This window comes from Rhodamnia argentea, chromosome 9 (assembly GCF_020921035.1).
Source record: "Rhodamnia argentea isolate NSW1041297 chromosome 9, ASM2092103v1, whole genome shotgun sequence".
NCBI lineage: Eukaryota > Viridiplantae > Streptophyta > Magnoliopsida > Myrtales > Myrtaceae > Rhodamnia > Rhodamnia argentea.
In genome coordinates, this window is record NC_063158.1 from 8,501,119 (window position 1) to 8,520,824 (window position 19,706).

The following is a 19,706-nucleotide window of genomic DNA, read 5'->3' on the forward strand; positions in this document are numbered from 1 at the left end:
CACAATTGTAAAAAGTTCTGAACTAAATTAGAAAAAAAAAAAGTTTCGACGACCGCTTGGAGATCGAATAAGAAAGGGGAAGGGGAAGGGAAAAATAAAAATATAAAACAAATTATTAAAATATTAGGTCGTTGGCCAGGTGGCGTCCACGTCAGGATCACCTGGCCAAAATTCGTCAAATGGATTGAATTGACACAATTGTAAAAGGTTTAGAACTGAATCGGCAAAAAAAAAAAAAAGAAAGTTTAAGGGGAAGGGAATTGGTAGAAAAAAGAAGAAGAGAAATTTAAGACCTTTTTGATAATTTTTTTCTCTTGTTCGCACAGTGTCTTTGAATCAAAGGGAATTGGCTGACAAATTGGTTCAAAAACACTAAAAAAAGAGTTTAAGAGTGACCACGAAGCGATTAGGAAGGTGGAGCTTTGATGATTCACCCTTGGCGTCGGACATTACTATTCGACCCTACCCGAAAATGAAGTTAAGTTTACCTTCCCTACCATCACTCTCTAAGTTGAGAGAAAATATTTTTCTTTCTTTTATTTCGGAGAATACCTTGGATTTTATGTTTTAGAATTCAGACGAAACAATTTAAGGACTTTATTCGGGTCCAAGTGTAAAGAAAAGGTTTTGTAAGAAATCTTTTACTTAAGAGGACGTCAATGGATGAACAAGAAAGCAAATGACTCCTGTGTCTTTTAGGTCGAGTCTCAATCTTCCACAATGAAAAGCAAACAAAAGGGTGTTCTCAATAATCCAGATTCATGTGGTCTCTATGTTGTCCTTATCCCATTGGCCATAGAGAGTGTTAGACAGGACGTCTTTCGATCCGCTCTTGTTTATACCGGAGCTTATTGAGTCGGTAGATAAGTCACGTGCCATCTCAAACCAGTCTCATCTGATTTTAAAGGGCCTATCTTGGTTGCAGGTGAGTTGTGAAGAGAGACGATGCGACAATGCCTAGAGCATCAAACCCAACATCCTCAAAATATCCCCGAGAGTCTCAACTTCAATTCCTGGCGGTTCTTCTTGACCTATTCGCCTTGTACCTCATGTTATGCAACACATTTACAGATACGGTCGATCCGAATAAACCGCTTTATTATCGTTGTTCATGAGAAATTGTGGGCTTCACTTCCGTCCAAATTCGCATCAAATTGTGGGCAATAGCTTTTGCCCCCATAAAAGGACGGGATCTAATACTCAGAATTGGGCGAATTGGGAGACATATGTCTGGCACTTTTTGAGACCTTATCCAAGGAAAGCTACACAAGGTTGATAGAGGAGGATAAGGATTGGGACAAGGGAATGGACTCCAATGGATACTCCCGGGGTCCCAAGAGACATGAAGATGACATCTTAGACTCGGGTCCATTTTGACATGTTCATGTTCAATTTCTCCTCCATTGAAGAGAGAGAGAGAGAGAGAGAGAGAGAGTGGAAGACAAAAACTTCAATCAAACGATGGAATAAACAGTGATTGATGACAGAATTACCCCCCTTTAAACAAAGTACAAAAATGGAGACGTGAGGGGCCCAAAAGAGAAGAAGATACTAGGATCCAAAAGAGATATTTTGGGGAGCTCTCTTTAGAAAATATCAATTTAATTCAGCATGAAAAGTTTTAAATTAATCCACTAAACTTAATTAATTTTGCAAGTGGGGGTTATACATAACAAAATGTTTGGTCGATTGCATCATCATCCACTCTTCTTGATAAATGAATACTTTTAAGTGGGGGAAGGGTATATATATATCTTGTGGTCACATCATTCAACCTTATCTACCCCTTGTCAACAAAAGTTAACCCAAAAGAGAGAGAGAGAGAGTTGCTTTTGCGGGGCCAAGTTAATTACATCCATCAAGAATAATGAGATTCATACTAATTTTCCGCTCGTATTTCGGAAACGAGTTGGTGCTTTTCTAATGCCCGGATTTGACATAAGAAGAAAACACGAGATTCCCGTGAAGGAAATATCTTGGAAATAAGACGTTTCTATGGATCCGACCGTATAATCTATTCGAAGGAGATGGTCGTTTCCTACTTACGTGCCATGACTCGATCGATTTCGTAGGGCTTGAAGCGCGGCCACACACATTGATTGTAGCATAATTTGTCAGCACATGAACCCTAACACTAGTGGGACAACAATATATTTTTTGTCATACCCTTAAGAAAACAAATAAATAAACAAATCTATGACATGGTACTTTAACCATAGTGTCATTAAACTATTCATCTCCGTATGCCACGGATGATGCCGTCTTCCTGTCTCACCGCGTCTCATGTCGCTACAGAGACAAGAGCCAACTTTGGAGATACGAGTCAAGCTTATAGTGGTAAAAAATTATGGTAGGCCTTCTTTTTTTCCCCCAATTAATCCCACTCATCATGTGGATTAATTATAAGCTAAAAATTGTAATCATGGGCCATCACTTGATTTCCTACCTAGTTTTTTTTTTTTTTTAATTTGTCCTATTTCTAAATCTCATCTTTCTATGATCTAACTCTTTGCATAGAGCGAAAGTCAAACCCCGCACCTATGATACTAGCGTCCCCATCCTTTAATTTCTTTACTAGTAGGATTGCATGCTTATTGGCTCGCCCGCCTAGTTAATCTCTACACTTAAGCATAGTTATATTATTTTCGTTGCAAAAATAGAAGGTTGTAGAATACATATTACTGTAAATTGTATCCTGCTGTAAGAAAAGACTGCGTGACGTCCCGACTTCCGAGATAGCCTACAAATTCTTTTCGAGTATTTCATCTGATGTATGATTAACCATGGCTTTTGTATTTTATGTATTTGTAATGTCAAATCTCATCACAAGATGAAAGTAAAAAAAAAAAAAATGATGCCATTTTAAGCAAGTGAAAAGATCCCCGATGCCTTTTTTCTTCCAATTCCCATTAACGATCATTTTTCAAACTAGTATGTTTTAAACATGACTTTTGTATAATCATCATGCAAAATTTTATCGGGAAGTTGTTAGACTAACGGTGTAACAGTATTATAAGTTATTTCTGACTACACGATTTCTCAATCAATGAATACTTTATACAAAATACGAGATGATGATGTGTGAATTTATGGTTGAGATTGTGCTGTGCAAAAGGAGGAATCCGCCCGAGGAGGGACTCGCGTCTGATTAACTAGTTGGTGAGGCAATAGCTTACCAATACGATGATTAGTAGCTAGTCCGAGGAGATGATCGGTTACACTGGGACCGAGACACGACCCACACTCCTAAGGAAGGCAACAATGGGGAATTTTTTGCGATGGGCAAAAGCCTGACTGAGCAATGCAGCATGGAGGTAGAAGGCCTACAGGTTATGAATGAATTGTTAGTAAAGCATTTTTCATTTTATCACAAGGTAGAGGCAAAATAAGGAAAAAAAAATGATGTCATTTTAAGAAAGTGAAGATTTTTTCTTTTTGGGTCTCACTCTCATCCTATCATGATTACCTTTTTGGCGAAATAGGATGGGCAAAATCAAAGGAAAAGTGAAAAAAAGCAATCTCTCCTTCTTTTTCTTCCCATATAATTCATTCACTGCGTTTTACCCAAATACCAAAACCCAAAGCAAACGAACTAAAAAACCAGTCTTTCCTTTGGAGTGCGCGACAATGGTGGAACGCTGCTTCGGCTGCTGGCGGTGTTGCCCCAGAGCGCTCTCATCTGCACTCACCATAAAAGAGAACAACACTGGGAAGAAGCTTATTTCCTAATGCTGCGAAACCTCTCCAAGTAAAAACAAGAAAAGGGAAGGGAAAAAAGGAAGAAGGATTCTTGTTGTTGTTGTTGTTGTTGTTGTTCTTCTTCTTCTTCTTCTTCTTCTTCTTCTGCGTCTTATCATTCCAGAGACACGTGTTCCATTAATGGATCTTGGCAATTTCGGAAGCGGCGTCTTCTTGAATCACCCAAAAGTTCCCTCTTCCGTTTCCTCCTCTTATGGTCCCGATTCCTGCTCCAGATCACCACCCCCCTCGTGTTTGCCAGTGCCCATCATGAACCTCGCCTCTTCCGTGGACTCCAAATTCGAGATTGGTCTTGCGTTTGGAGACGCATGAGTACTTGATCCTGATAATTTCCTCTCGATTGTTTCTTGGGCTTTGCTGGTTATTGTTGCTCTCGCTACCCTTTTCACCACATTCTCTGACAGAGTGAACATCATCAATCAGCAAACGACTCCAACCGTCTCTTTCCCTTCCTTTTTTTTCTTCTCATTTGCCTCACAGATATTGATTCCAGATTTTCGGGTGTTGGGATGTTGGCATCTCCGGCGATGGCTGCTGTTGCTACAGTGACGGGCATCAGGTAATGACTTATTCAGTCAAGTGCTGCCTTTTTTCCAACCATTCAAGTGTTTAGAGTTGTTCTTTTACTGTTGTTTTTTATGCGGAAGCATTGGGGAAGCCTATGTTCTGCTTTTTATGTTTGTATCTTGAGTCAGATGAGGGATAATGTGTTAATGGTGTTTGATGTTATTTAGTCGTGCTTTATCTTGCACTTTTAAGAATTTTGAGGTGGGCCAAAGGATTCTGGAATATCCCATTTGTTATTTCCGATCATCAGGTGTGATCATGTCCCTTGTTGCCGTTGGAATGAGAAGGGGAACAAACTGAGAAGTAGAACCAAGCAGAGCCCTTTCTCAAGAATTGCTTCCATTTCGGCCTTGGCCTCCCCTCTTTCTAGCAATCACAGGACAAAGGAACTGTCTCGTTCCCAAATCTACCTGGAGGTTAATTCCATACCGGTCCTTCCGTTGTGCTTGAAAACTATGTCACATCGCGATATCTTGATCTTTATCTCATATGATGGCATCAGTTCTTTGGTTACATTGCACCTGCTCATATTTTTTTTTAAATGATTTTTTGCTTTTGCCTCGAAATATTGATGTCCTTCACCATTTCCGAGTATTCATCACATCATGCTTATTGGTTTGCCAGATTCTTAAAGCTGCCAGGGAGAAGTTCACTCAGGAAATTTCTTTCCAGTCCAAGGACAAAGACATCTCTCTTGCAAAAGTATGAGTTTTTTTTTAACTGTCTCTGTATCTTTCTATTGATTCGCTAAGTGCTACTGCATAAATTCATTGTAGTGGTACTACTTATGGTTTGTTTGTGTAAAGCTCATTCTCATGCAGTAAATTATTGTGGAACGTGATCCATCTCAATTGATCTTCCAGTCCCCTTCACCGGAATATTTCATCTTCAAGTTCTTACAAGTTTGTGGATTGGGAGCTATTCTTAATCTGCTTGGACCCATGACACACATTTTTAACATACTATCCTTCTTGATGCAATTGTGTAGGTTTTGCTGTATGTGGCAGCTGAAGATGAGGCATTTCTGGCTCTCAACAGAGAAATGGATGCAGAGTTCCTTTCAAAAGAAACAAGATCAGCTTCTGTTCCATCTGATGCCCAAAAGTGGGACTCTTTAGACAATATGCCTTTGTCCGGAAGGACAATATCTCAGTGGCTGAGTGAGCTGGATTCTATTGCTAAAGAAGTTGAGGCAGAACTAATTTCAAGAGATATCGGCTGCCATTTGGTTGAGGTTTTAGAAGCAGTTAATGTAGTCCTTTTTGGGTTGAAAGGCTTCAAGCGGACCCCTGTTCTTGTAGATTCCAAATGTTCATACTTGCACTCTGTGCTGAGTTCTAGATTTGGCAGTGGTAATATTCTGATCCGCATAATGCAGATGTAGATAGCTTTTTCTGCATATCTTGTGCACCTCATGTCCCATTCATTTGAATTTGGATATAGACGTTGTGAGATATGCCTTTCCTTTGAATCTGAATTAGATCCGATGACTGATGGTACACTTCATGCTTCCCTTGATGACAGCGATTTTGCTTAGCATTATTTACATTGAGGTTTGTCGAAGACTTGGTCTGACCATTGTGGGATCTCGTGTTGGGGAAGATTTTTTGATATGGCCCCAAACTGGGAACCCAGAGGTGCGTTGGCTGCGGATATAACTGCATTGTGATGGATATTATATCTTGGGACTGATTACAGATTTATGTATTGTACTCCACCTGCAGGAGCTCTTCAAGGTAACTAACGGAAAGAGCTTGTTTGCTATTGTCAATGGAAGGTGTGTTGATGACCCCAGATCCAGGGCATCAGACTTAACTAGCAATTCACTTTTAGGACTTGAGATAGCTTCAAACCGTGATATCATTGGGATTGCTTTGGCAAACTTGATTGTAAGTTTTGCAACGTTCTGCATTTGTTACTTGATTTTGATTTCCTCATTACATTCCTATTTTATTTATTTCCCAGCATTCTGCTACGAATTTCATGATTTATGCCTGAAAAATTGCAGAGGCTTCATTGGAAACGCGCTTCGAGGCTGAATCATGGGCTGATGTTGACTACTCCTCTTAGGCATGTTGACTATGCTTCTGAAAAATCCAACAAATTTGACGATTCAAGTGCTCCTGTGCTGCGGCCCCAAGATCTTAGGTAATACTTTGCTTCTTTTGTATGATTGTGACTCAGTTTTTAGCTTTCTCCCATGTCATGTTTTGTTTTAACATTGATCATTAGTTCCTTGTGAAAATTGAGAATATGAAGGTGCATGAAAATTGTGCTGTCCGTACATTTTGGTTGCATTTGTCATGGAAAATGATATTTGTCATCTGAGACTACCAAATTTTCGTGATTTATAACCGCACCAATCAAAATATTGTTTTTTGCCCTTATCCCACTGGCATATGTGGTCATGCCATAGATCATGATGGTCTTTTTGCTTGGATAAGTTCTTGTTAGAAAGGGGTTGGCTTCACATCAATGCTAACTCTCCCCTCAATTTGATTATTTACTGTCCGAGTGTCTACTTGTAAATTACAGATCTCATACTGCACAGTTGTCCTAACTTGGAATGATTGGCATGTCTCCTTCTCCTCTTTGCTTTGTCTTCATTTAGTTCTATCCGCTTGGCTTTGGATATGTTTTTCTATTTTTGATACCTCTAGTCTTGAGCAGATGTCCTGTATTTTGACTTGCAGTTATGTGATGGTAATAAACTCAGTCTCTGCAATGCAGTATATATTGTCCTAGAGTTGACGGATGTTTCTTGATATTGTAATCTAAGATTGTCTTCATGATATCTGGAAAGGTATGTAGCTGCCAAAGAAATGATATGAGTCATTAATCATCCTTTATACAACAACTTGAGATGGACCGAATAATTTTTTACTCTATGAATGCTTATCGGTCATCTGTTTATTTCATAACAAACATTTGCTCTTGGAGTTTGGCTTTAATGGATTGGATAGTAGCAAGTTTTCTTCTGTCAATGTACATTTTCCTTGGTCACTTCACTCAACTTTCTTCTCAAGTCTGTGGATTATTTTCGCCTCTCATCTTTGTCGAGTAAACTTCATCATGGCGTTTGAATTGAAACTCGACAGGTTGGCTATTATGGCTTCCGAAAGATTATTGATTCTGCAGCCGCATAACTGGTCTCTGAGAAGGGACCAAGGGATGATGTTGTACTACAAGAAGTATGAACCGCTACGGATTTTCCTTGAAAAAGACTCTATTTCCTTCATATCGATCGATGACCTTCTTACACTTATAATTCCAGGGACTACGGGGAGGCGGTTCAAGAACTTAGCATTTGTATGGCATTTGCGCCGGAAGAAGAGGCGGATATTTTGGAACCGTTTGTCGAGAAGCTGCATTTGCTGCGTCTGGAAGCTTCGTGGAAGTCCATGGGGCATAATCAATTGACAGTTCCTTAGATTGTACTCCTGCCCATAACAGGTTGCACTCCGCCCTTAACATCCTCTCTCTCTCTCTCTCTCGATCGTGTGTTTCTTAGTGTTGAAACAATCTGAGGCTGTATAATCTCAAGGCCAGAGTAGCTAATCCAATCTGTCCCTGACTGTTGTATGCGCATACGATCCGATATATGGCAATATAGATAAAAAGAACTCGGAGGCATTTGCTTTCTTGACACTTACTCCATCATTGTCTTGCTTGAGGGCATTGTCCTTCTCTTGATCTATCAAGTACCTTCGGTTTTAGACACAGCTTTTCCACATTTGCTGTTGCCGGATTCTCGCGAAACTGTCTTATGTTTATAATTTCTTTCCCGCTCGTCAATAAACATGCTCGGTACCGTGTTTTCAACACGACCCCTTTGTGCATTTCTCGATCTTTCTCTCTCTCTCTCTCTCTTTTTTTTTCCTCAATACTGGGCATGAAGTTCAGTTGTCTTCTAACGCCAGCCTGTTCTGAACATTGCATCTTGATTTTCAATTTTCGGGGAATTTGTATTTCCGAAGACAAAATTAAAAAATGCCACCGAAGAAAAAGACAAATTATAATCAGCAGTAAATGCTAATTAACCATATGTGCAAGATTTTACGGTCTTGTAAGCAAATTATCTTCTAATGCTGCGCGTCCATCAGGTACGACTGTCATTGATTATAATTATCAAAAAAGGAGTACGGATATTCTCGCCATAAAGGAAGAAAACTATGTATAGGGGACGTCACCATGTGGTTCATGACCCGAGACAGCATCTTTAGGGACCAACATGCTCAGGTCATTTTCAGTTTTGTACCGGAAAAAATCATTAAAAATCCTAAACTATGCTCGTTACGCTATATTTACGTCAAATTTTTAAATTTTGATACAAAAAGCTTCAAATTTGTATCCCGTATGACACATTCATTTCGCAATTTTTTTGTGAGGCACAAAAAATTCTAGACTTATAGGTTATAGCCATGTGACACATTTATCCTTATATAAGTTTGGAATAGATGGGCCACATGGGTGTAAGTTTATGGCTTTTTGTGTCACAAAAAAATGTTGAGATAAATGTGTCATAATGAACATAATTTAAGATTTTTGGTGGTACTTCAAAGTTTTTTGTGAGGCACCAAAAATCCAAAAAAAAAAATTATGCCCATATAACACATTTATCCGCTATATAAGTTTGGAGTAAATGTGTCACATAGGTACAAGTTTGAAATTTTTTGTGTCGCAAAAAAAAAAGTTTGGAGTAAATGTATTGAACATAATTTAAGGTTTTCGGAAGCATTTTTTTCCTTTATATCGTGAGTAGATTAGATTAGATCGCTTGAGGGACATTTTTTTTTAATCATTTCTTATCTTCTCCCAAAAAAAAAAAAATTGAAGCAAGTTATATGAATTTCTGAATCGCTCGAAAAGAGAATGATTTGTGTTCGCGGGAGAATGTGATTAGAAACTAAGGGTGTGTTTGTGTCAAGGAAAAGTGTTTTCTCATATTTAGTTTTACGGACTTTCACCCATTTGGTTCATTGAAAAAATGATTCGATCAAAGGAAAATACTTTCCGATCAATAAAAAGTTTATGTACAAAATCAAGAAAGTGAATTCCTCAATCTGAAGAGATGAAAACATTTTCCAAAACTGCTCATCTTTAATTTTTTTTTAAAATATTTGAATGTTTTAATATTATATTTTAACATTATTTTTTGTTTCCTTTTCTTTTCTTCCTCCCTCACCACGATTGGTCGGCGGCAGCCGCTGGCAAGCCTTAAAGTGAAATCATTTTTCAAATGAAAATCAAACACCAATATAGTCGAGTCGAGATGAAGTCTCACGTTGCCTGAGTGGGTATGTATGTGTAGAGTTTGTATCTAACATGGTTCTCGTGATCCTAAGGGTCGAATGTTGATTTAGAATTTGAGTGCTTGACTCTATATAGTTCTCTTTATCTTCGTGCTTTAGTCGTAAGTTTCGTCTCGCCGATTCTATAGACTAAATATTTACTAATCAGTTATAATTATTTGTGTAAGAAGGCATGGGTTAGACAAATGTCACATGCGTGACGCCTTTATATAAGCATAGGAAGAGCCATTCCTTGTAAAATACGTTCCGTAACCTAGCTCAAGCTCAATATTTGATCATGATATAAATTATTAAATTATTAAATTATTGACCATTATTACTTCCCAAATCCACCAAAAAAAGGCTAGGAAAAGTTATAAACTTATTGCAAATGTGCCACTTTAGTCATAAACATTTTTTTTTAATCATTTAGCTCTAAATCTTTTGCAATTGTGCTAATTCGGTCTAGTCGGCGAATTTTGACCAACCGGCGATACAATATTTTTTTGAATTTTTAAATTTTTTTCCTTTTCTTTCTTTTTTTCGTTTCCCTTCCCTCTTCTTCCTCCGGGCGGTCGCTGAATTAAAAAAAAAATTAAAATATCAAGTTATCGACCGGCCAGTATCCATGTAAGTGTCGGTCAACCAAAATTTGCGGGATGGATTAAATTGGCACAATTGCAATAGGTTTAAGATTTTTTTAGTAATTTTTTCAGAAGTGGCCTATGGTCAATGACAGTAGGGACATGTAGGGGTGTCAAAAAAGCCCGTGCCAAATGGGCCGGTCCGGCTCGAAAATTCACTTAATTTTCGGGCCTTTTCAGGCCGGGCCGGCCCATCACCCGATTTTTTTTTAACACCAATTTTTTCTTTTTAATTTAATTTATTTTTATTTTTTCTTTTTATATTCTTTCATTTGATGGGTTTGTTAATTGATTTTGATTCCAAAAAAAGAAGGAAAAAAAAAAAAAGAATTAGACCAGAATCCGGCCCAACTCGGCTCGGCTCGGATCGAGCTCGGTCTTGTTATGTTTCGGGCCGGCTTAGGCCGGGTCCCGGCCCGTTGACACCCCTAGGGAATAGAGGTGTGCTCCATGCAACGGGGGTGCATGCACAATCTCCACAGTTAGCTCTATGTTTATTGGTAGGATGCTGAATTATCCTTGTCTAGTCATCATCTTTTGGAAGAACTTTGGTTTAGGTAGGTAGCTAGGTTGGAAGCGAAGTTTGCAAAGAAAAGCCGGTCCCAATAATTCAATACGTTTAACGTTAATCCATGTCGTTACTATAACGATCCCTATGTGCCAACACCCGGTTCAATAGTCACTTTATGTCTAATTAGAATGGTTCTGTCATTTATTCCATGCCCCCGTAAATTTCCGATGGTGTTGATAAGTGTAAAAAAAGTTGTGGGTGAAAAAAATTACTAATCATCTGATGTTGCCAAAACCTTGTTCGAACTTGCCGACATTTTCATGTAATCGCAAAGTCTTTGTTTCACCATGCAAGTTATTGACTTTTCTTATCTTTTCATCAATATTCGTTTATCTTTCTTACCATTGACTTCAATTTATAAACTTTTATATGAATCAATCGATCCTTATCTAAATGACTCAGCAACCTTTTTTTTTTTTCCAATTAAATTGCCAACTAGTTTTGGGTTAACAACTCTCACTCGATTTACATAATAACACTACTTTGGTTCCTTCCTTCAACTTATTGACTTTTGTTGCCGTTTATCGACTTTTAGTTGTCTTTCTTACAAACGCCTTAAGTTTCTCGGGGATTTATCAATCTTTTATTTGTGTGATGTATCGGGTAGTCTCACATTAGGTTAATTATCACTTGGTTGTGGTTTACAAAATCTCATTCGAGTTGCTTATAAATGTTTACGAGTGTGTTTTTTTTATTCGTTTAACTTGATAACTTCTCTAAGACTTACCAGCTTTACGTTTGTTTGTCTTGCTTGTCGATGTTGCCAACTCTTTTTAGAAAATTACCATTCATACCCCCAACTATAATCCTTATAGGTTTTGTTTGAGCGACAAAACTAATTACTTCTCAACGGAAACTTAATTACTATCGTCACATTTAGATGCGATACCATATGAAAATGTACAATCAAGACAAACGCAGTCGGTGATCCCTACATTTTAAGTGTGTACAATCTGATTTCCAATAACATCGAGATTAATTCCATTAAATTCAATTTTAGAATCCTCATTTCAATTTTGATCTATATAGACGGATGTAGTACAACGATTAGATACCATACAACTTTAAATATTCTAATCACAACTTTAACTCAATGAGGCGAGATATTTTAGACAATTTATGGGAATTCTTCCTGTCTAATCTCAATCCTTGAATACAAAAAATTTCTTTCAATTATCGCTAACGAGAGCATCAATATTAATTATGAAGACTTATGCGCGCACACACACCACACACACACACACATATATAAATATCATGTTAAAACAATAGCCAATGTCATGTAAGTCTTATTTTGAATGGAAATGCAAACAATCGCACTTAAAATCTAGTCAATCAAACGGTGCGAGGATTAGAGTTGTAACAAAAGAAAGTACAAGGACTAAATTTGCACACTTCAAAAAGTACATGGACCAAAAATGTAATTTTCAATAGTTCTTTTATTTTTTTGTTTCGTGGGTTTGTAACTTTGTATTGGTTGGCAAGGTAGGAAAATGAACCGCCGTCTTCGCTAACCAAGGTGGAAAGGCGTTGAACCAGGGACGGGGACGAGGACGAAGACGGCGAAACGATGGCCTGCGCCTGCAGGCTCTCCTTCCTCCGCCTCTCTCCGCCTCTCCCCCCACAGCGTCCCCACCGAAGCGACCTCGTTCTCGCGCCGGCGCCTAGGCGCTCCCTCTCGTTGCCACCATTCCCTCTCAAGTTATTGAAGTCAACTTACTTGACCTCCCAATTCTTCGCACTCGCTTCCCCCGGAGGCCCTGAGCCCTCCTTCCCCGGCGGTGGAAACGACAACTCCGGCGGCGGCGGCGATTTCGGCGGTTTCGATGGATTCTCCGGGTGGTGGAATCACGACGACAGCGGCGGAGGCGGTGGAGGCGCTCCACTCGGTAGACTTCTCGTTCTCTTTCTCTGCTCCCGTACGCTGACCGGCAGGAGCAGCTTCCTGAACAAATCGGCGTTGTTCATCATCGTTTCGTTTGTGTCTCATTTCTGCGCATTTCAAATACCTGCTTCGGCACTGGCGAGAGCTGCTCTTGAGGAGGAGGAGGAGGAGGAAGAGAAAGGTGTTGTTTGGGAAGTGCAGGGAGGCAAGTGGACCAAGCTTGTCCGTGATCCTAGCAAAGACGCTTTCGTGGTTGCTTCGCCGGTTGGCTTCGGTTTCGGAGATGAGAAGTTGTTTACTCCCGGTGTCATCCCCAGTTTGTGGGTGCAGTGCAGGGGCTTGTTCATGCGGTTGATGCTTCCTGAAGGATTTCCTGACAGCGTTACCAGTGATTATTTGGATTATTCTCTTTGGAGAGGAGTTCAAGGCGTTGCGAGTCAAATCAGTGGTGTTCTTGCCACTCAGGTAGTACTATGTTTCCTCGAAATAGTTCTAAAGCCATGTGTTACTCTGTTACTTGCTAGTGATGCTTTTAGAGCGCCTGTTTAATGTAGGAAAGAGTATACTTATGCATCTTAGTGGGGTAATTGCTAACGTTAATGCATCGTTGTAAATGTTCCTTGGCAATAGTTGTAACTAGTTATGGAGATGTCCCTCATGACTATCGCTTTAGGAATTCTGGTTGGTTTGGCCATATAATCTCATTTTACACCTATAAGATGAAAAAAAATAGCTCAATTATTCTGAACAACTTGTTATAGCTGTGGGATTGAGCTTCAACTTTCAGTTGGGTCTGAAATGGAGGAGAGAAAGGAAGAGGAGAGAGTAATTGGTAATTTTCTTATCTTCTGTTGGGACTGATTGTGAGGAATGTAATATGCCCCCAATATTACTGGTGATTTGAGAGATTTGTCAATTGCAATGGCAAGCAAGCAAGGGTCATAAAGGACTAATCAACTAACAGCAAACCACAAGAACTAACAGCGAGAGGTTTGAATTCCTCTTCTAAGATGTAAGCAAAAGTTTGTCGCCTGAAAAGCTGAAGAACTGAAATCAAAGATATAACATGCGCATTTTTGAAAGCAAAGGATGCAGGTCTCTACTACTTACTACGTGAGGCATAATATTATTTTTCCTGGATTCATCCTCTTCTCATTTGCTCAGCAACATGACCAAAGTGTTTTTGTTGCAATTGTTGTGTGCCTTGTGGTTATGTACGTATGATATGTTATTTGTGTAGGCCTTGCTTTATGCTGTTGGTTTAGGAAAAGGAGCTATTCCTACAGCTGCTGCTGTGAATTGGGTGCTGAAGGATGGGATTGGATATATCAGCAAGATTTTCCTCTCGAAATTTGGACGGCATTTTGATGTCCATCCAAAGGGGTGGAGGCTTTTTGCTGATTTGTTGGAAAATGCTGCCTTCGGGATGGAAATGTTGACTCCTGCCTTCCCACATCTTTTTGTTTTCATTGGTGCTGTTGCAGGAGCAGGACGCTCAGCAGCTGCTCTCATTCAGGTGCTTATCAAGTTGTGCCTCTATTTCATATTGATATTTATCAGCATCCACATTCCTGCTTCTACTAGTTCAAAACAGGGTTGTTTCTAACATGTCAGACAATCACTGTTGAAGATTAAGCTTCCTGCTCTTAGATTTGCTTATCCAGTGTTGAAGGAAGTGAAATTACTTCAAGAAGAATCCTGGATTTCTCATTTGTGACCATTCACTCAGTCAAATAGTCTGACAAATTTGAGTTTTTAATCCTCCCTACCATCTCAATTGATACAATGAAATCCTTTTGTCCATGTCATGCAGAAATAAATTGATGGACCTTTGATATTGATTATTCTGGTCGGTATGTATCGAACATTTTTATTAACTGTTCTGTCCGATGTTTGAACATTCTGCTCATTTGCTTTGTTTCTATAGAAGTTAGAATGACTTGCTCTCACATTATTTGCATTTCTCTCAGCAGCTGTGCTGAGACTGAGCCCTCTGGGAATGTATATGGGTTAACTTTAATTACAGCCTCTTAATTTCACCAAAATTGGATTCCTTTCCTGAGATTTTTTTCTCTCAATTTATTCACAACTAATTTTTCTGACAAGTTATTAAGGCGTATTTTTATTATTGAATTAATTGCTTCTTTGTTTAGTTTTTACTGACTAATATATAATCATCAATAAGTATTCTCTCTCTTTTAAGGGTAACCTAATTACAACTCATAAGTGCTAGAGCTTATGACTTGGCATTGGTGTTACCCTTTGGGGTAATAAGGGGTGGTTACTTCCTGTGTACATAGTTTGTCCTGCATTTTTTATATTATTCTCATACCGAGATCATATAACGTCACACTGTTACTGAAAGTTGGAATTTATTCCTTCTCAGGCAGCCACCAGGAGCTGCTTTTATGCTGGTTTTGCTGCTCAGAGGAACTTTGCTGAGGTGAATGCAATTTCTACTGGCTTTGTCTGTTTTGTTATTAGCTTGGTAAAAATATTTGCTTCAAATGGACATACATCCTTAATTTATACCCCTTTGATCTGTATCTGTGTGCTGACATCATTATGCATTACTGCTAAAGAGTTGTGCTCAGTTCTGAATGTTACTGTCTACTGTAGGTCATTGCCAAGGGTGAGGCACAAGGAATGGTGAGCAAGTCTATTGGTATCATACTTGGTATAGCATTGGCGAGTACTATAGGCTCCTCTATACCACTTGTGCTTGCTTCTTTTACTGTGGTGACCTGGGTCCACATGTTCTGCAATCTTAAGTCATACCAATCGATTCATCTGAGGACTTTAAATCCTTATCGTGGAAGTAAGCCCTTTTCCTTTTTGTTTGTATACGTTAATTATCATGAAATTTGTTCGAATGAAGAAAAGAATCTGTCCTCATCTGTTGATTAGGCTATTTCATGATCTAGTCATTCAGAAGTTTAGATAGACAGGTTTCTTTGGAGGCCTCAAAAGATAGATGAGATAAAGTATATAGAATTGCGTACTTGATTGGGATTATAGCTCATGGGTCCAGAAAAAAATAACTAGTTTTTGTTTATCTTCCACTATGTCGTTGTCACATGGAAGAGGCAAGTGTAAGTCTGAGTTCTTCGGGGTACACTGCCCACCCATGTTGGCCCCAAAACAATTATAGAGCACGTTCTTTGACAAATGAATGTCATAGCAATTTGTCAGTTTGAATGATAGATTTTACCCTTGTGGTTGGAGTAAGGTCAATAAATATTGCCACGATCATAAACCTTCAAGTCAAAGGAATTGCATCAGACAGTCAAAAACAGCAATCCCTCAGGCTATGTCTTGTCGCACGTTATATTACTAGTATCGACTTTGATGCAGATGGTGTTTCTTGCATTGCTTGAAATGAATCAATGATTTTTTCTTTATTTACTGAAGTTTGCATGATTCTATTGTGTTATGAAGATCAAGCTCACTTTGAGCTAGGAGCTTGAATAGTAAATACAACAACTAAGCTCATTTCACTATGTGGAGTCAACTGAGTGCAATTCTTTGTCTCCATTAGGCCCTTTTTCTATCAATACTTTATATGATCCTGTTCATATCTCCTTGTCTTAGGTCTTCTTTTGCCTCTTTCTATACGCATCTCCCCCAATAACCACATTTTCTAATGGGAGCATCCAAAGGCCATCTTTCAACGTGTGCAAACAATCACTTTTCCTGCAATAATCATTATCAAGACATGTCTGTATTTGGCCATAAAGCATTCCTTGTGATAACACATCACTGGTTGTATCCCCGTCTTAAAAGATCTTCCCTTAGGCTTGGCATTCAATAATCCACAAATTGTTCAGGTGCTCCTTCGCTGGTGTATACAAAAAAAAAAAAATCTAAAACAAAAAAGTGATGCACAAAGTACGATGCTCCGGTAGGCTTGCAAACCAACTAATATCAATATGAAAAATTGACTTCTCTCTCAATTTGGATGACTTGAACTGGATTATTCATATGAAGCTGAAAGTCAAGTTGGCTTGATTAACTTGCAAATATTTGTTATGCCTCAGTACTAATAATAATCACTTTGAAATGTTTTCGTGTGCCCACTAAGCTCCGGTTTATGCCTTTCTCATTGATCATAGACCTTAAGGTGATGATGACATATACAAATTCTTGGGAATGCTTTTCAGTGCATACTTCTCAAGTACAGTTATGGTAGTTGGTAAAATTGAGTGCTGAGGGATCACTGAATCTATTCAAAATAAAAGTAGAGGGAACATGTTTTAATGATATCCTAGCTCACAACTTTTATTAAAGGTGGTATTTGGTGTTCTGTATATTCTGGATCAGGTTTGGTTTTCAGTGAGTACCTATTGAGTGGTCAAGCACCTTCAGTTAAGGAGGTCAATGATGAAGAACCACTATTCCCAGCTCTGCCCTTTCTTGATGGAACATTGAAAAAGGTGAGAGTTTTATCTTTCCTTTAGTGTACTTATATCTGCTGCTAGTTAACCACTGGTAATGATATTTCAGATTTCCAAGCATTTGAATGTTTTAAGGTTGAAGTGCTTTGTTGAATAATTAGGAAAATCATGATTGATCACTTTCTCTTATTCTAAGTTTCAGTTATGCATACGAGAGTGTTGTGCTTGTATCTCATATTGGCTTGGATGCTAGAACTAGTTTTCCCTGAGATCATTTTGTCTCAGATGCCTGTAAAACACTCGCTATTCTTTGTAGCCTGAATTTGTTATTAGTATTTCTCTGCACATTTTCAAGTTTCCATCTGTGATGAGGTAGCTTTGCCATAACTGCTAATTAATTACTTGGTTATGTGTCCTGAATTCTAAATATGTATTGATGATAAATTTCCAAGTCTTGATTCAACAATTTCTGTTGCAGCTTCTTAAATGACCTTTTCTTTGATCAAATTCTCAAATGACTTTAGTATCCATTAAAGAAGAGTGAAAACCATCAGAAAATGGGATTTCAATAATTGTGGTGTTGGAATCTCATCAATAATTTTCACCTTAGGCACAATCCAGTGCACTATCTCAGGGGAGCGAAGGAAGCAGCCGCTCAAATAGAGCGGCGACTGCAGCTAGGTTCCAAGCTTAGCGATGTTATCAACCAAAAGGAGGATGTTGTGGCACTGTTTGATTTATTCAGAAATGAAGGCTACATTCTGACAGAATACCTTGGCAAATTTTGTGTAAGTAAAATTTGGATATTATTGCTCGGAGTTGACAATTTCGCTCTTCCCTTCCTTATATCATATCTAGCTTTATCGTTCAATGTCATCCAGCACATCCTTGAGATTCCTGCTCTCCATCACTTGCTCATTGGAGGGGTACCTTGTAGTTAGGTTGACTAGTCCAAAGGACTTTGTGAAAGTACAAAAGTTACCAAGATAAGGTTGGAGACTCGGTTAATTGAAAATGGACATTCTTCATGTAACGTTAAGCCTTTGTGCTTCATTTCATGTTGGTTTAGGACTTTCACTTATATCCATTAAATTCTACTAACAAAGAAGAATATTGGTGTGGATTAGGTTGTGCTGAAAGAGAACTCTTCACCACAAGACATGCTTAAGTCATTGTTCCATGTCAATTATCTGTACTGGTTGGAGAGAAACGCCGGAATTATGGCCACAGGTGTCACTCGTGACTGTGGAGCCAGTGGAAGGCTACGTGTATCATTGGAGTATGTGCAGAGGGAATTTAAGCATGTCAAAGATGATGCAGAGACAGTGGGCTGGATAAGTGATGGACTCATTGCAAGGCCTTTACCTACTAGGATTCATCCAGGTCACATGCCATCTTGGGGTGCAGTGTGATCTAAATATGCTGATTTGGCCTGAGCTCATCCCTTGCATGGCTTTTGGTGATGCCTTGAGTTGGTCAGAGAAAAGATCTTCACATGGTCCAGGAAACTTTTGGCATGGTTTACTTCTTTAATTGTCATTAGTCACTGCGCAGGTGACTTGTACAGATTTTGGCAAATTCAACGGAATGTGACTGCAGTTACCCAGCATGACTAGGAGAGTAGGCTCATGAGGTACTTCTTCGGACCAGTCATTTGGGTGCGATAATATACTGCTATATTGGTGGGCAGGAGCTAAAGATTAACGAGGTGAAAGCTTTGGGGAATCAGAAGCTTCCAATCAAGTTGTCGAGTCACTGCCATGTCCTCCAGGAGTTTCGTGTGGTGCCTGTCTTCAGCAATGCATGTCCACTGATTGTCTTATCAACACGGTGCATCGGCTGAAAGCATTTGTTTTTTAACTTCTATTTCTGCTTCCCGTGAAGTACTTTCTGCAGGAGGTATTGCCCCTCGTGTGACTGTAGTAGAAAGAATCGTAAGTGTTTATGTTCCTATTCCTAGCGAACCAAATCTTCAGCGAGCTGGAAAAGCCTTCCTTGGCATCTTATTTGAAGTAGCATATCGTTTCTAAGAGTAATTTTGACTTTGCATCGTCTCACAACTATGCGTTCTTCATTCAATTGCACTCTGATTGAAGCACTGGGTACTAATCACCAATGTCTTTCAACCAACGAACTCAACATTATTCTTTTGTGTTCTCTCTTTTTTTAAACTCCATTGACTCGAATATTATGTTTATGGTTGATTAAGTTGGCCTTTGATTCTATTCAATCTTTCCCGGCAAACAATATTTCGATACGTGGATTGCTACTTATGAAATATGGAACATGGTCTGTTTTGATCGAAGCTGGATCGTTGGAGATTCTTTCCAGATTCAGGGTAATAAGCTGCCCTTACTCATGATTCATGTCTTATTTTCTTGAATTGATCGATGTCGTCCTCAAACACTTGCTTGGACACCAGGGTTCTTCTTCTTATAGGATGCTAGAGCTTGTCGGAGTTTTACTTTGTTGCATTGTGAAAATTTTATAAGCGGACTTTCATGAACAATTTTCATGTTTCTGCTCCTGGTTTTGACTACTCAATGTCAATTTCTGATATGTAAAAGCAAGCCGACCTTAATTTGTCATGAATAT

General features: G+C 38.9%; 2 protein-coding genes across 5 annotated transcripts; both read left to right on the forward strand.

The window, feature by feature from the left end:
* The first annotated feature begins 3,543 nt into the window (after positions 1-3,543).
* On the forward strand, positions 3,544-7,975 carry LOC115756608. Of its 3 annotated transcripts, XM_030696444.2 has the most exons (10): positions 3,544-3,770; positions 4,253-4,318; positions 4,577-4,742; positions 4,951-5,028; positions 5,315-5,678; positions 5,851-5,963; positions 6,051-6,215; positions 6,335-6,474; positions 7,425-7,517; positions 7,601-7,975. In XM_030696444.2, exons 2-10 carry the CDS (start codon positions 4,269-4,271, stop codon positions 7,755-7,757), a joined length of 1,326 nt encoding a protein of 441 aa, XP_030552304.1. In that variant the 5' UTR covers positions 3,544-3,770; positions 4,253-4,268; the 3' UTR covers positions 7,758-7,975. The 3 variants fall into 3 exon arrangements, with proteins under 3 accessions (XP_030552304.1, XP_030552303.1, XP_030552305.1); XM_030696443.2 differs by having other exon boundaries at positions 3,544-4,318; XM_030696445.2 differs by lacking the exon at positions 4,577-4,742 and having other exon boundaries at positions 3,547-4,318.
* A 4,342-nt stretch (positions 7,976-12,317) lies between these two features.
* On the forward strand, positions 12,318-19,118 carry LOC115756605 (protein root UVB sensitive 1, chloroplastic). 2 transcript variants are annotated; one of them, XM_030696440.2, is made up of 7 exons: positions 12,318-13,182; positions 13,958-14,233; positions 15,104-15,160; positions 15,337-15,535; positions 17,038-17,150; positions 17,722-17,899; positions 18,239-19,118. In XM_030696440.2, exons 1-6 carry the CDS (start codon positions 12,403-12,405, stop codon positions 17,803-17,805), a joined length of 1,509 nt encoding a protein of 502 aa, XP_030552300.2. In that variant the 5' UTR covers positions 12,318-12,402; the 3' UTR covers positions 17,806-17,899; positions 18,239-19,118. The 2 variants fall into 2 exon arrangements, with proteins under 2 accessions (XP_030552300.2, XP_048140918.1); XM_048284961.1 differs by having other exon boundaries at positions 18,269-19,118.
* Positions 19,119-19,706: the final 588 nt, after the last annotated feature.